The following is a 12055-nucleotide window of genomic DNA, read 5'->3' on the forward strand; positions in this document are numbered from 1 at the left end:
AACAAAAAGCCCTCAAAACCCCATGGGCTTCTCTGGTGGCGCAGTGGTTAACAATCTGCCTGCCAGTGCAGGGGATGCTTCTTCGAGCCCTGGTCCAGGAAGATCCCACGTGCCACGGAGCAGCTGGGCCCATGCGCCACAGCTACTGAGCCTGCGCTCTAGAGCCTGCGAACCACAACTACTGAGCTCGCGTGTTACATCTACTGATGCCCGCGCACTGAGAGCCTGTGCTCCGCAACAAGAGAAGCCACCGCAATGAGAAGCCCGCGCACCACAACGATGAGTAGCCCCCACTCGCTGCAACTAGAGAAAGCCTGGGCACAGCAATGAAGACCCAACAGCCAGAAATAAATAAAAAATAAATAAAATTTTAAAAAGACCCCATAATGTTTTATTGTCTTAATGCTGATAAATCAGCATTGTAGTTAATTTTAATTAATGAATAATAAAGTTCAAGGTTAGAGTATAAAGTTAGCTATTACTTCTATTTCCAGTTTGGCTGTAATATGGGTAGTTTTACCCTGCAGCCAAAAACAACAAAAAAAACTCCTAGATGAAATATCTTTTTCTTTTCTTTTTTTTTAGCAAGGAATCTCTTCTTTTTTTTTTTTAATTTTTATTTATTTATTTATTTATTTATGGCTGTGTTGGGTCTTCGTTTCTGTGCGAGGGCTTTCTCTAGTTGCGGCAAGTGGGGGCCACTCTTCATCGCAGTGCGCGGGCCTCTCATTATCGCGGTCTCTCTTGTTGCGGAGCACAGGCTCCAGATGCCCAGGCTCAGTAATTGTGGCTCACGGGCCTAGTTGCTCCACGACATGTGGGAACCTCCCAGACCAGGGCTCGAACCCGTGTCCCCTGCACTGGCAGGCAGATTCTCAACCACTGCGCCACCAGGGAAGCCCAAAATATCTTTTTAAAAGTACAAAGTGCTCCCCTCTCTGTCTTCTCTGCACTGGGACCAGCTCTCCTGCCGTGGCCTCTCATCCTCTGAAAACGTACTCTTGTGCCAAGTTCGTCTCCACCCCCTCCTTGATCAAGAGAACCTCTCCACTACTGAGCTGATCACTGTCTACAGCGATGCTGAAACAGCAGGAGACACTGACAGATGAGAGCCACAGCAGCTTGGCAGCCCCGAGTCCCCTGACCACCTCACTTATTCCTAGCTGCACCTTCCAAACCAGTGCCATTTCAAGGGACATTGACACTGAAACCAAGTTCATTGGAGCTGGGGCTGCCACAGTAGGGGTGGCTGGCTCTGGGGCTGGGATTGGGACTGTGTTTGGGAGCCTCATCGTTGGTTATGCCAGGAACCCTTCTCTGAAGCAACAGCTTTTCTTCTGTGCCATTCTGGGCTTCTGCACTCTCGGAAGCCATGGGGCTCTTTTGCCTGATGTTGGCCTTTCTCATCCTTTTCGCCATGTGAAGGAGCCGTCTCCACCTCCCATAGTTCTTTCTCCTTTATCTCGTCTGCTCTGTATGTTCCTTTTCCTGTACCTCCCCAGGCAGCCTGGGGAAAGTGATTGGCTCAGTGTTTGACAGAGGGAAGACAAATGAATACTGTATTAATAAGAAAAAAAAAAAAGTACAAAGTGCTGACAAAATAGGAAGGAATTACTAGGTTGAGATCTGTTGGCTAGCTGGAACCCAGAGATGTACACAGGGCATTAAGGCCACGTATCTCATAAGGCACATGTGGAATCAGGCAACTTTTTTCTTTAAATTTTAAAAAAAAATTTTATTTTTTATTTCTATCAAAGTTAATAATGGTCCTGAATTTTTTTGTTTAGATTTATGTTATTTTCACTAACCCATGGCTTTTAAGTTTGAAGCTTGGGCAGCCCATATAGTTAGTATTTAAATGTACAAGACACTGTGCATTTTATGTTTATGGTGTCATTTAATTTTGCACCATCTCTGTGAAGTAGATATTTATTAGCTCTGTTTTGCAGAGTAGAGATTAAAGACTCATAGAGAGTTACTCATAGAGATTAAGTAACTTGCTTATAGTCACACAGGTAGCAGTTGACAGACTCTGCATGGATTCTAGGTCTTCCTGGTTGTTTCCGCTATTCTGTACTACCTCAGGTAAAGCTGTGAGGGTTTTTAGGGATGAAAAGAGCCCATCATCTTTGTCTCCACCTTTCCTTGCTACTGTAGGTACCTACGATGGTAGTGCTGTAAGTGCCATCTGATTGTTGTGTTACTCTTCCACTCCCACTCCTCCCCCCACCCCTCACCCCGACGTTGAGTACCGGTTTCCTAACTGGTCTTAAGTAATAAGAAGGGGAGGATCCTGGTTTAAGGCCGAATTTTGTTTTTTTACATCCTTATCCCTATCACTGGACTCGCCTTCCATTGCTGCCTGCCTCTTGACTCAAGACATCAGTAGACACATTCGAGGGCACACAGCAGCCTTCCAAGGAAAATGGCAAGGCCAGAATCGGGAGTGCTTTCTCCTGAAGCTGCAACCTGTCTCTTCAGAGCCCACTAGCACCTCTAAAGTGGGTCCAAATAATGCAGTGGAGCCATGTGCTTAGCCTTCGATGAGAAATGCTATATAATTTATAGGTTTAAAGGTTTATTACTCTGTAATTTCATCAAGTTTTGCTAGAATGTTTAAATATCATTTTTAGGTTAAATGGTTAAATATCTCTTTAGGACCTGACATAGCAGTTTTCCTCTGTTGGTTGTGAGTTGCTTCCCTTCAGATTTTAATAGAGCCGCAGTCACAGGTCCTACACCAGAGGAACTTTTAGAGATCAGTTACATGGTCTGTTACGGCCCAAAGCAAAAAATCGCCTGAGGAGCTAGTCAAAACACACATTGTTGTCTCTCCGCCCTTCCTCTGCTTCTCATTCAGTTAGTTTGGGGTGGGGCCCAAGAATTTCTGTTTCTAGCAGGCTCCCAGGTGATGCTTTTGCTAATGGTATTGATCTGTGACCACAGTTTGAGTAGCCTTTAAGCAAGTTGTCTCTAATCCCCACCTATAAATTAGGTACTGAAATTTAAAGAGGTGTGTGTGTAAGTGAAATCAAATGGAGATTTAATATCTTTCTTTATAGAGTCATTACATTTTATTTTTTAGAAATATATTTCCTATGTTATTTAGTTTCAACTGCATATACATCTAATTGGGTTGAATTGTCTATAAAAGGATTGCTTTGATTTATTTTCTGACTTTCATAATGAGATGTTTTAGCAGAGTTTAGAATAATTACTTGCATTTATGTAGGAATGACTGATGTTATTAGTGACTTTTTCTTTATTTTAGCTTGTTACAGCTTATCAGACTCTTCAGAGAGAGAAGAAAAAGCTACAAGTAAGTGATTTGTTGGCTGTTATATTGATTCATATATAATTTTAAAAATAGAAGGGATCTTTTAATAAGATAGTTCTAATGCTCACTTTTAATAATTCTTCATATGACCAAAGTATTTAAGCTGTTTTCCCATTGGGGATTTTGATAAAGAGAATGAGTGAGAAATCTCAGATATTTAACCTGGGCTTCCTTGAGTTCTGGATCCCTGCAGTGTGTAAGAGGTTTGGATTTAAGGCATGTTTGCCTCTTTCAAGCATCTTTCCTCGTGTGCCAGTGTGCAGGCTGTATCTTTGTTTTAGTGGTAAAGAGATGTACAACTTCGAAGCTTTCCCTTCTACTTTTTAAAAGCCTGCAGAGATCTCTGTTTCTTATTATATCAGGGTCCAAAAATAAGCATCCTCTCTACTCCCTGAGGCTGCTGCTTGTAAAGCCCTTGGTTAAGTGTGTGGAGAGAAGAAGCTATTATAGCTCTTCTGGTGACTCACCTCCACACCTCTATGTCATCCTGTTCATGACTGGAAATTTCCCAACAGGCATCTCAGGTGATAATTCACATGTCAGAGCTAAGGGGAAATACCCACTCCAGTTCACATGGTGCTGTGTTATTTATAAAATGCAGATAGTCTTATTTTTTACAATAAAAGTCATTTAAAACAGTTTAGCATCTTGTCCCATTTAAAGACAGTAATTATATAACCAGAAAGTTATTTGTAAAGTGAGATTTGGTAAAATTAATTTCCCCGTTTACATTATTTTAAAATACCGAATCTGCCATAAATATTAGTCTCCTTTGAGCACAACATTAAATTTTCTGGCTTTGGTCTGGAATATAATCAACCGAGAATGATAACACCAGTTACTTATTGCTGATTCAGTGTTCTAATTGTCCATAACAAGTGTGAAAATTAGATTATTACAAATAAAGTTTTTAGTTTAATATTTTCTTAAACATGTGGTCTATAGAAATTGGGGGTAGTTCCCATTTAATCCATTGTACTATTAATATTCCATAAATTCATTCTCAAAAGGTCATTTTATTCCTAAATTCTTTGAGTACCTTGCTTGTGTTCCTATGAATTGTCTTACGGATTTTTATTTCGAGATGTACATAATTCTACCACTAGGTGGCAGTAGAGAGTTTTGGTTGCATAGTTGCAAAAAACGGTGTTGGAGATAAAATTCAATGATTTGTGATCTTTTAAATTTGCTTTTCACTACTATGTCATGTGGTTGTTTGAACCAGCTTCTTTTTCCTTTTAAATTAAAGGGTATATTAAGTCAGAGTCAGGATAAAGCACTTCGGAGGATTGGAGAGTTAAGAGAGGTAAGTTGTGACTAGTACTTTGAGAAGAGTAACTCAATCTCTCATATTTATCAGAACTATTGTATGTATTCGGATAGTTTCATATCTACTACATTAGTTACAGTGAAAATTAACCAGTCTAAGCTACAAGAAAAGGGATCAATTCTTATAGTTTTTATTTGTGTGGTTTCCCTAACATCTGTTGGTGGAATTACAGGCAGACCTAGTTTTTTTCTTTAACATCTTTATTGGTGTATAATTGCTTTACAGTGTTGTGTTAGTTTCTGCTGTATAACAAAGTGAATCAGCTACATGCATACGTATATCCCCATATCTCCTCCCTCTTGCATCTCCCTCCCACCCTCCTTATCCCACCCCTCTAGGTGGTCGCAAAGCACCGAGCTGATCTCCCTGTGCCATGCAACTGCTTCCCACTAGCTATCTATTTTACATTTACACATAGTGTATATATGTCAGTGCTACTCTCTTACTTCGTCCCAGCTTACCCTTCCCCCTTCTCGTGTCCTCAAGTCTATTCTCTACGTCTGTGTCTTTATTCCTGTCCTGCCCCTAGGTTCATCAGAATCATTTTTTTTTTTTAGATTCCATATATATGCTAGCATACGGTATTTGTTTTTCTCTTTCTGACTTACTTCACTCTGTATGACAGACTCTAGGTCCATCCACCTCACTACAAATAACTCAATTTTGTTTCTTTTTATGGCTGAGTAATATTCCATTGTGTGTGTGTGTGTGTGTGTGTGTGTGTGTGTGTGTGTGTGTGTGTGTATATATATATATATATATATATATATATATATATATATATATATGCCACCTCTTCTTTATCCATTCATCTCTTGATGGACACTTAGGTTGCTTCCATGTCCTGGCTATTGTAAATAGAGCTGCAGTGAACATTGTGGTACATGATTCTTTTTGAATTATGGTTTTCTCAGGGTATATGCCCAGTAGTGGGATTGCTGGGTCGTATGGTAGTTCTATTTTTAGTTTTTTAAGGAACCTCCATACTGTCCTCCATAGTGGCTGTACCAATTTACATTCCCACTAACGGTGCAAGAGGGTTCCCTTTTCTCCACACCCTCTCCAGCATTTATTGTTTGTAGATTTTTTTGATGATGGCCATTCTGACCGGTGTGAGGTGATACCTCATTGTAGTTTTGATTTGCATTCCTCTAATGATTAGTGATGTTGAGCATCTTTTCACGTTTGTTGGCAATCTGTATATCTTCCTTGGAGAAATGTCTATTTAGGTCTTCTTCCCATTTTTGGATTGGGTTGTTTGTTTTTTTGATATTGAGCTGCATGAGCTGCTTGTAAATTTTGGAGATTAATCCTTTGTCAGTTGCTTCATTTGTAAATATTTTCTCCCATTCTGAGGGTTGTCTTTTCATCTTGTTTATGGTTTCCTTTGCTGTGCAAAAGCTTTTAAGTTTCATTAGGTCCCATTTGTTCATTTTTGTTTTTATTTCCATTTCTCTAGGAGGTGGGTCAAAAAGGATTTTGCTGTGATTTATGTCAGAGTGTTCTGCCTATGTTTTCCTCTAAGAGTTTTATAGTGTCTGGCCTTACATTTAGGTCTTTAATCCATTTTGAGTTTATTTTTGTGTATGGTGTTAGGAAGTGTTCTAATTTCATTCTTTTACATGTAGCTGTCCAGTTTTCCCAGCACCACTTATTGAAGAGGCTGACTTTTCTCCATTGTATACTCTTTCCTCCTTTATCAAAGATAAGGTGACCGTATATGTGTGGGTTTATCTCTGGGCTTTCTATCCTATTCCATTGATCTATATTTCTGTTTTTGTGCCAGTACCATACTGTCTTGATTACTGTAGATTTGTAGTATAGTCTGAAGTCAGGGAGCCTGATTCCTCCAGCTGTTTTTCTTTCTCAAGATTGCTTTCTCTATTCGGGGTCTTTTATGGTTCCATACAAATTGTGACATTTTTTGTTCTAGTTCTGTGAAAAATGCCATTGGTAGTTTGATAGAGATTGCATTGAATCTGTAGATTGCTTTGGGTAGTATAGTCATTTTCACAATGTTGATTCTTCCAATCCAAGAACATGGTATATCTCTCCATCTGTTTGTATCATCTTTAATTTCTTTCATCAGTGTCTTATAGTTTTCTGCATACAGGTCTTTTGTCTCCCTAGGTAGGTTTATTCCTAGGAATTTTATTCTTTTTGTTGCAATGGTAAATGGGAGTGTTTCCTTAATTTCTCTTTCAGATTTTTCATCATTAGTGTATAGGAACGTAAGAGATTTCTGTGAATTAATTTGTATCCTGCTACTCTACCAAATTCATTGATTAGCTCTAGTAGTTTTCTCGTAGCATCTTTAGGATTCCCTATGTATAGTATCATGTCATCTGCAAACAGTGACAGTTTTACTTCTTCTTTTGCGATTTGGATTCCTTTTATTTCTTTTTCTTCTCTGATTGCTGTGGCTAAAACTTCCAAAACTATGTTGAATAATAGCAGTGAGAGTGGGCAGCCTTGTCTTGTTCCTGATCTTAGAGGAAATGGTTTCAGTTTTTCACCATTGAGAACGATGTTGGCTGTGGGATTGTCATGTATGGCCTTTATTATGTGGAGGTAGGTTACCTCTATGCCTACTTTCTGGAGAGTTTTTATCATAAATGGGTGTTGAATTTTGTCAAAAGCTTTTTCTGCATCTATTGAGATTATCATATGGTTTTTATCCTTGAACGTGTTAATATGGTGTATCGCATTCATTGATTTGTGTGTATTGAGGAATCCTTACATTCCTGGGATAAACCCCACTTGATCATGGTGTATGATCCTTTTAATGTGTTGTTGGATTCTGTTTGCTAGTATTTTGTTGAGGATTTTTGCATCTGTGTTCATCAGAGATATTGGCCTGTAGTTTTATTTTTTTGTGACATCTTTGTCTGGTTTTGGTATCAGGGTGATGGCGGCCTCATAGAATGAGTTTTGGAGTGTTCCTCCCTCTGCTATATTTTGGAAGAGTTTGAGAAGGATAGGTATTACCTCTTCTCTAAATGTTTGATAGAATTCTCCTGTGAAGCCATCTGGTCCTGGGGTTTGTTTGTTGGAAGATTTTTCATCACAGTCTCAATTTCAGTGCTTGTGATTGGTCTGTTTATATTTTCTGTTTCTTCCTGGTTCAGTCTTGGAAGGTTGTGCTTTTCTAAGAATTTGTCCATTTCTTCCAGGTTGTCCATTTTATTGGCGTATAGTTGCTTGTAGTAATCTCTCATGATCCTTCGTATTTCTGCAGTGTCAGTTGTTACTTCTCCTTTTTCATTTCTAATTCTGTTGATTTGAGTCTTCTCCCTTTTTTTCTTGATGAGTCTGCCTAATGGTTTATCAATTTTGTTTATCTTCTCAAAGAACCAGCTTTTAGTTTTCTTGATCTTTGCTATTGTTTCTTTCATTTCTTTTTCATTTATTTCTAATCTGATCTTTATGATTTCTTTCCTTCCGTTAACTTTGGGTTTTTTTTTTGTTCTTCTTTCTCTGATTGCTTTAGGTGTAAGGTTAGGTGGTTTATTTGAGACTTTTCTTGTTTCTTTAAGTAGGATTGTATTGCTATAAACTTCCCTCTTAGAACTGCTTTTGCTGCATCCCATAGTTTTTGGGTCGTTGTGTTTTCATTGTCATTTGTTTTAGGTATTTTTTGATTTTCTCTTTGATTTCTTCAGTGATCTCTTGCTTATCTAGTAGCATATTGTTTAGCCTCCACGTGTTTGTATTTTTTACAGTTTTTTTCCTGTAATTGATGCCTAGTCTCATAGTGTTGTGGTCGGAAAAGATACTTGATATGATTTCAGTTTTCTTAAATTTACCGAGGCTTGATTTGTGACCCAGGATATGGTTTATCCTGGAGAATGTTCCATGAGCACTTGAGAAGAAAGTGTATTCTATTGTTTTCAGATGGAATGTCCTATAAATATCAGTTAAGTCCATCGTGTTTAATGTGTCATTGAAAGCTTGTGTTTCCTTATTTATTTTCATTTTGGATGATCTGTCCATTGGTGAAAGTGAGGTGTTAAAGTCCCCTACTATGGTTGTGTTACTGTCGATTTCCCCTTGTATGGCTGTTAGCATTTGCCTTATGTATTGAGGTGCTCCTATGCTGGGTGCATAAATATTTATAATTGTTATATCTTCTTCTTGGATTGATCCCTTGATCATTATGTAGTGTTCTTCTTTGTCTCTTGTAACAGTCTTTATTTTAAAGTCTATTTTGTCTGATATGAGAATTGCTACTCCATCTTTCTTTTGATTTCCATTTGCATGGCATATCTTTTTCCGTCCTCTCAGTTTCAGTCTGTATGTGTCCCTAGGCCTGAAGTGGATCTCTTGTAGACAGCATATATACGGGTCTTGTTTTTGTATCCATCCAGCCAGTCTGTGTCTTTTGGTGGGAGCATTTAATCCATTTACATTTAAGGTAGTTATCGATATGTATGTTCCTCTTACCATTTTCTTAATTGTTTTGGGTTGTTTTTTATGGGTCTTTTCCTTCTCTTATGTTTCCTGCCTAGAGAATTTCCTTTAGTGTTTGTTGTAAAGCTGGCTTGGTGGTGCTGAATTCTCTTAACTTTTGCTTATCTGTAAAGGCTTTAATTTCTCTGTCAAATCTGAATGAGATCCTTGCTGGGTAGAGTAATCTTGGTTGTAGGTTTTTCCCTTTCATCACTTTAAATATGTCCTGCCACTCCCTTCTGGCTTGCAGAATTTCTGCTGAAAGATCAGCTGTTAACCTTATGGGGATTCCCTCGTATGTTATTTGTTGCTTTTCCCTTGCTGCTTTCAATATTTTTTCTTTGTATTTAATTTTTGATAGTTTGATTAATATGCATCTCAGCATGTTTCTCTTTGAGTTTATCCTGTATGGTACTCTCTGTGCTTCCTGGACTTGATTGACTATTTCATTTCCCATGTTAGGGAAGTTTTCGACTATAATGTCTTCAAATATTTTCTCAGACACTTTCTTTTTCTCTTCTTCTTCTGGGACCCCTATAATTCGAATGTTGGTGCGTTTAATGTTGTCCCAGAGTCTCTGAGACTGTCCTCAATTCTTTTCATTCTTTTTTCTTTATTCTGTTCCCTGGCAGTTATTTCCACAATTTTATCTTCCAGCTCACTTATCCATTCTTCTGCCTCAGTTATTCTGTTACTGATTCCTTCTAGAGTATTTTTAATTTCAGTAATTGTGTTGTTCATCCCTGTTTGTTTGCGCTTTAGTTCGTCTAGATCCTTGTTAAATGTTTCTTGTATTTTCTCCATTCTGTTTCCAAGATTTTGGATCATCTTTACTATCATTAATTACTCTGAATTCTTTTTTTTTTTTTTTTTTAAAGTGTGACAGCACCCACAAGCACTGTAAGGACCCATGGGTGCATTCTATTTATTTATTTATTTTTTTTTTTGGGTGTGTTGGGTCTTTGTTTCTGTGTGAGGGCCTTCTCTAGTTGCAGCAAGTGGGGGCCACTCTTCATCACAGTGCGCAGGGCTCTCACTGTCGTGGCCTCTCTTGTTGCGGAGCACAGGCTCCAGTCGTGCAGGCTCAGTAGTTGTGGCTCACGGGCCTAGTTGCTCCGTGGCATGTGGGATCTTCCCAGACCAGGGCTCGAACCCGTGTCTCCTGCATTGGCAGACAGATTCTCAACCACTGCACCACCAGGGAAGCCCCTACTCTGAATTCTTTTTCATGCAGGTTGCCTTTTTTGTCTTCATTTATTTGGTCTTGTAGGTTTTTACCTTGCTCCTTCGTCTCTAACAACTTTTTTTGTCTTTTTTTTTTTTTTGATGGCTGGTGCTGTATTCCTGACTTACTGGTTGTTTGGCCTGAGATATCCAGCACTGGAGTTTGCAGGCAGTTGGATAGAGCTGGGTCTTGGTGCTGAGATGAGGACCTCTGGGAGGCCTCACTCCGATTGATATTCCCTGGGGTCTGAGGTTCTCTGTTAGTACAGGGGTTTGGACTCAGACCTCCCACCACAGGAGCTGGGGCCGACCTCCAGCCTGGGAACCAAGATCCCACAAGCTTCGTGGCATGGTAAAAAAAAAAAAAAAAAGAAAGAAAGAAAGAAAGAAAGAAAGAAAAAAAGGAGCAGTACAATATCAAAGAATAGAAGACAAAATAAAATTAGAAAGATAAAAAATATAAGAGGAAAAATAAAACTATACTTGAAACAACTGCAACAAGGTAAAGTAAAACCACAACAGAACAAAGAAAAAAAAGGGGGGGGGTGACAAGCCAAAAGGAGAGATCACCGGTTGCTGGGGGTTCCTCCTGTCCCCTTAGGTGTCCATGGTCCCCAACCGGTGCCTGGTCAGTGCCCCAGTTGTGAGGAGACGCGAATTCTCTGTCCTCCTAGTACGCCATCTTGAGTCCACCCCGCCAGACCTAGTTTTATTGCACTTCACTTTATTACGCTTCAGAGATCCTGACTTTTTACAAATTGAAGGTTTGTGGCAACCTTGTGTTGTGAGATGATGATTAGTATCTTTTAGCGATAAAATATTTTTAAAATTAAGGTTAGTACATTTTTTAAAAAGCAGAATGCTGTTGCACACTTTGTAGATTATAGTGTAAACATAACTTTTATATGCACTGGGAAACCAAAAAATTTGTGTGACTTGCTTTATTGCAGTACTTACTTTATTGTGTTGGTCTGGAACTGAATCCACAGTATTTCCAAGGTGTGCCTGTAATGATCCAAGAATGTCTTATTTAGCTATAGAGTATCATTTGCCTGCATAAACAGTCAGTGGCAACTTCTAAGGCTAACCTGTCCCTTCTGTTAGGTATTTCAGGATCTTTTTGTTTTTCCTAACCAACAATCTTTTTGGTGAAGTAAAATGAAAATTATGTTCATTGTAATTTGGGGGTGGTTAACAGACTCTTGCAGCTATAGTGGGGGTAGGGATAGAGGTGGTGAGAAATGGTCAGGTTGCTATCTACTTTGAGGGTTTGCTGATGATTGGACATGGGGGAAAAGAGAGGAGTCAAAATTGACCCCAAGAATTTGGGCTTGAGTGATGGCAAATGGTGGCATCGTTTGCTGAGACAGGGTATAGTGGGAGAAGATTAGGTTTGTTGGGAGAAAAATCAGGGTTTGATTTTGCCTGGCTTCAGAGTTTAGAAGTACTATCACATGGAAGAAGGATTAGATTTGTTCTTAGTGACCCCAAGGGTCTAATCAGAACTTCCTGAAAGTGGAAGGTAACCCCAGATAGTAGGGTCTAGTTCTGGAGCTAGTGAAATCTCTATCATGGTGGTGTTGGACAGCTGGCTAGCTACCCTGTGGGCTGTAGTCAGGATATAAGTTGACAGTTCTTAAGTTCTTTTATAACTGTGGTCTTTATTGTTTATGGAGTACTTATTGGTTGAATAGTCTAATGTAGCAGGAGGAGGG

General features: G+C 39.1%; 1 protein-coding gene and 1 pseudogene across 8 annotated transcripts in view; both read left to right on the forward strand.

Annotated features, from left to right (window-relative positions):
• GOLGA4 (golgin A4) overlaps nucleotides 1–12055 on the forward strand; it is a 112022-nt gene that overhangs the window by 40093 nt on the left and 59874 nt on the right. For 6 of the 7 annotated variants that reach the window (XR_014250769.1, XR_014250770.1, XR_014250772.1 and 3 more), the window contains 2 exons: nucleotides 3272–3319; nucleotides 4587–4643. Coding sequence is in view for 3 of the 7 variants with exons in the window: in XM_082412710.1 (XP_082268836.1) it covers nucleotides 3272–3319; nucleotides 4587–4643 (105 nt within the window). In the remaining 4 variants the exon portion in view is untranslated. The remainder of the gene's footprint in view (nucleotides 1–3271; nucleotides 3320–4586; nucleotides 4644–12055) is intronic. The other variant, XR_014250771.1, reaches the window with a different exon arrangement.
• Nucleotides 955–3261, forward strand: LOC309637788 (ATP synthase F(0) complex subunit C2, mitochondrial pseudogene; annotated as a pseudogene). Its single transcript has one exon. The product of its transcript is annotated as an ATP synthase F(0) complex subunit C2, mitochondrial pseudogene (transcript).

Source organism: Balaenoptera physalus, assembly GCF_965194825.1.
Source record: "Balaenoptera physalus genome assembly, chromosome: 11".
Taxonomy (NCBI): domain Eukaryota; kingdom Metazoa; phylum Chordata; class Mammalia; order Artiodactyla; family Balaenopteridae; genus Balaenoptera; species Balaenoptera physalus.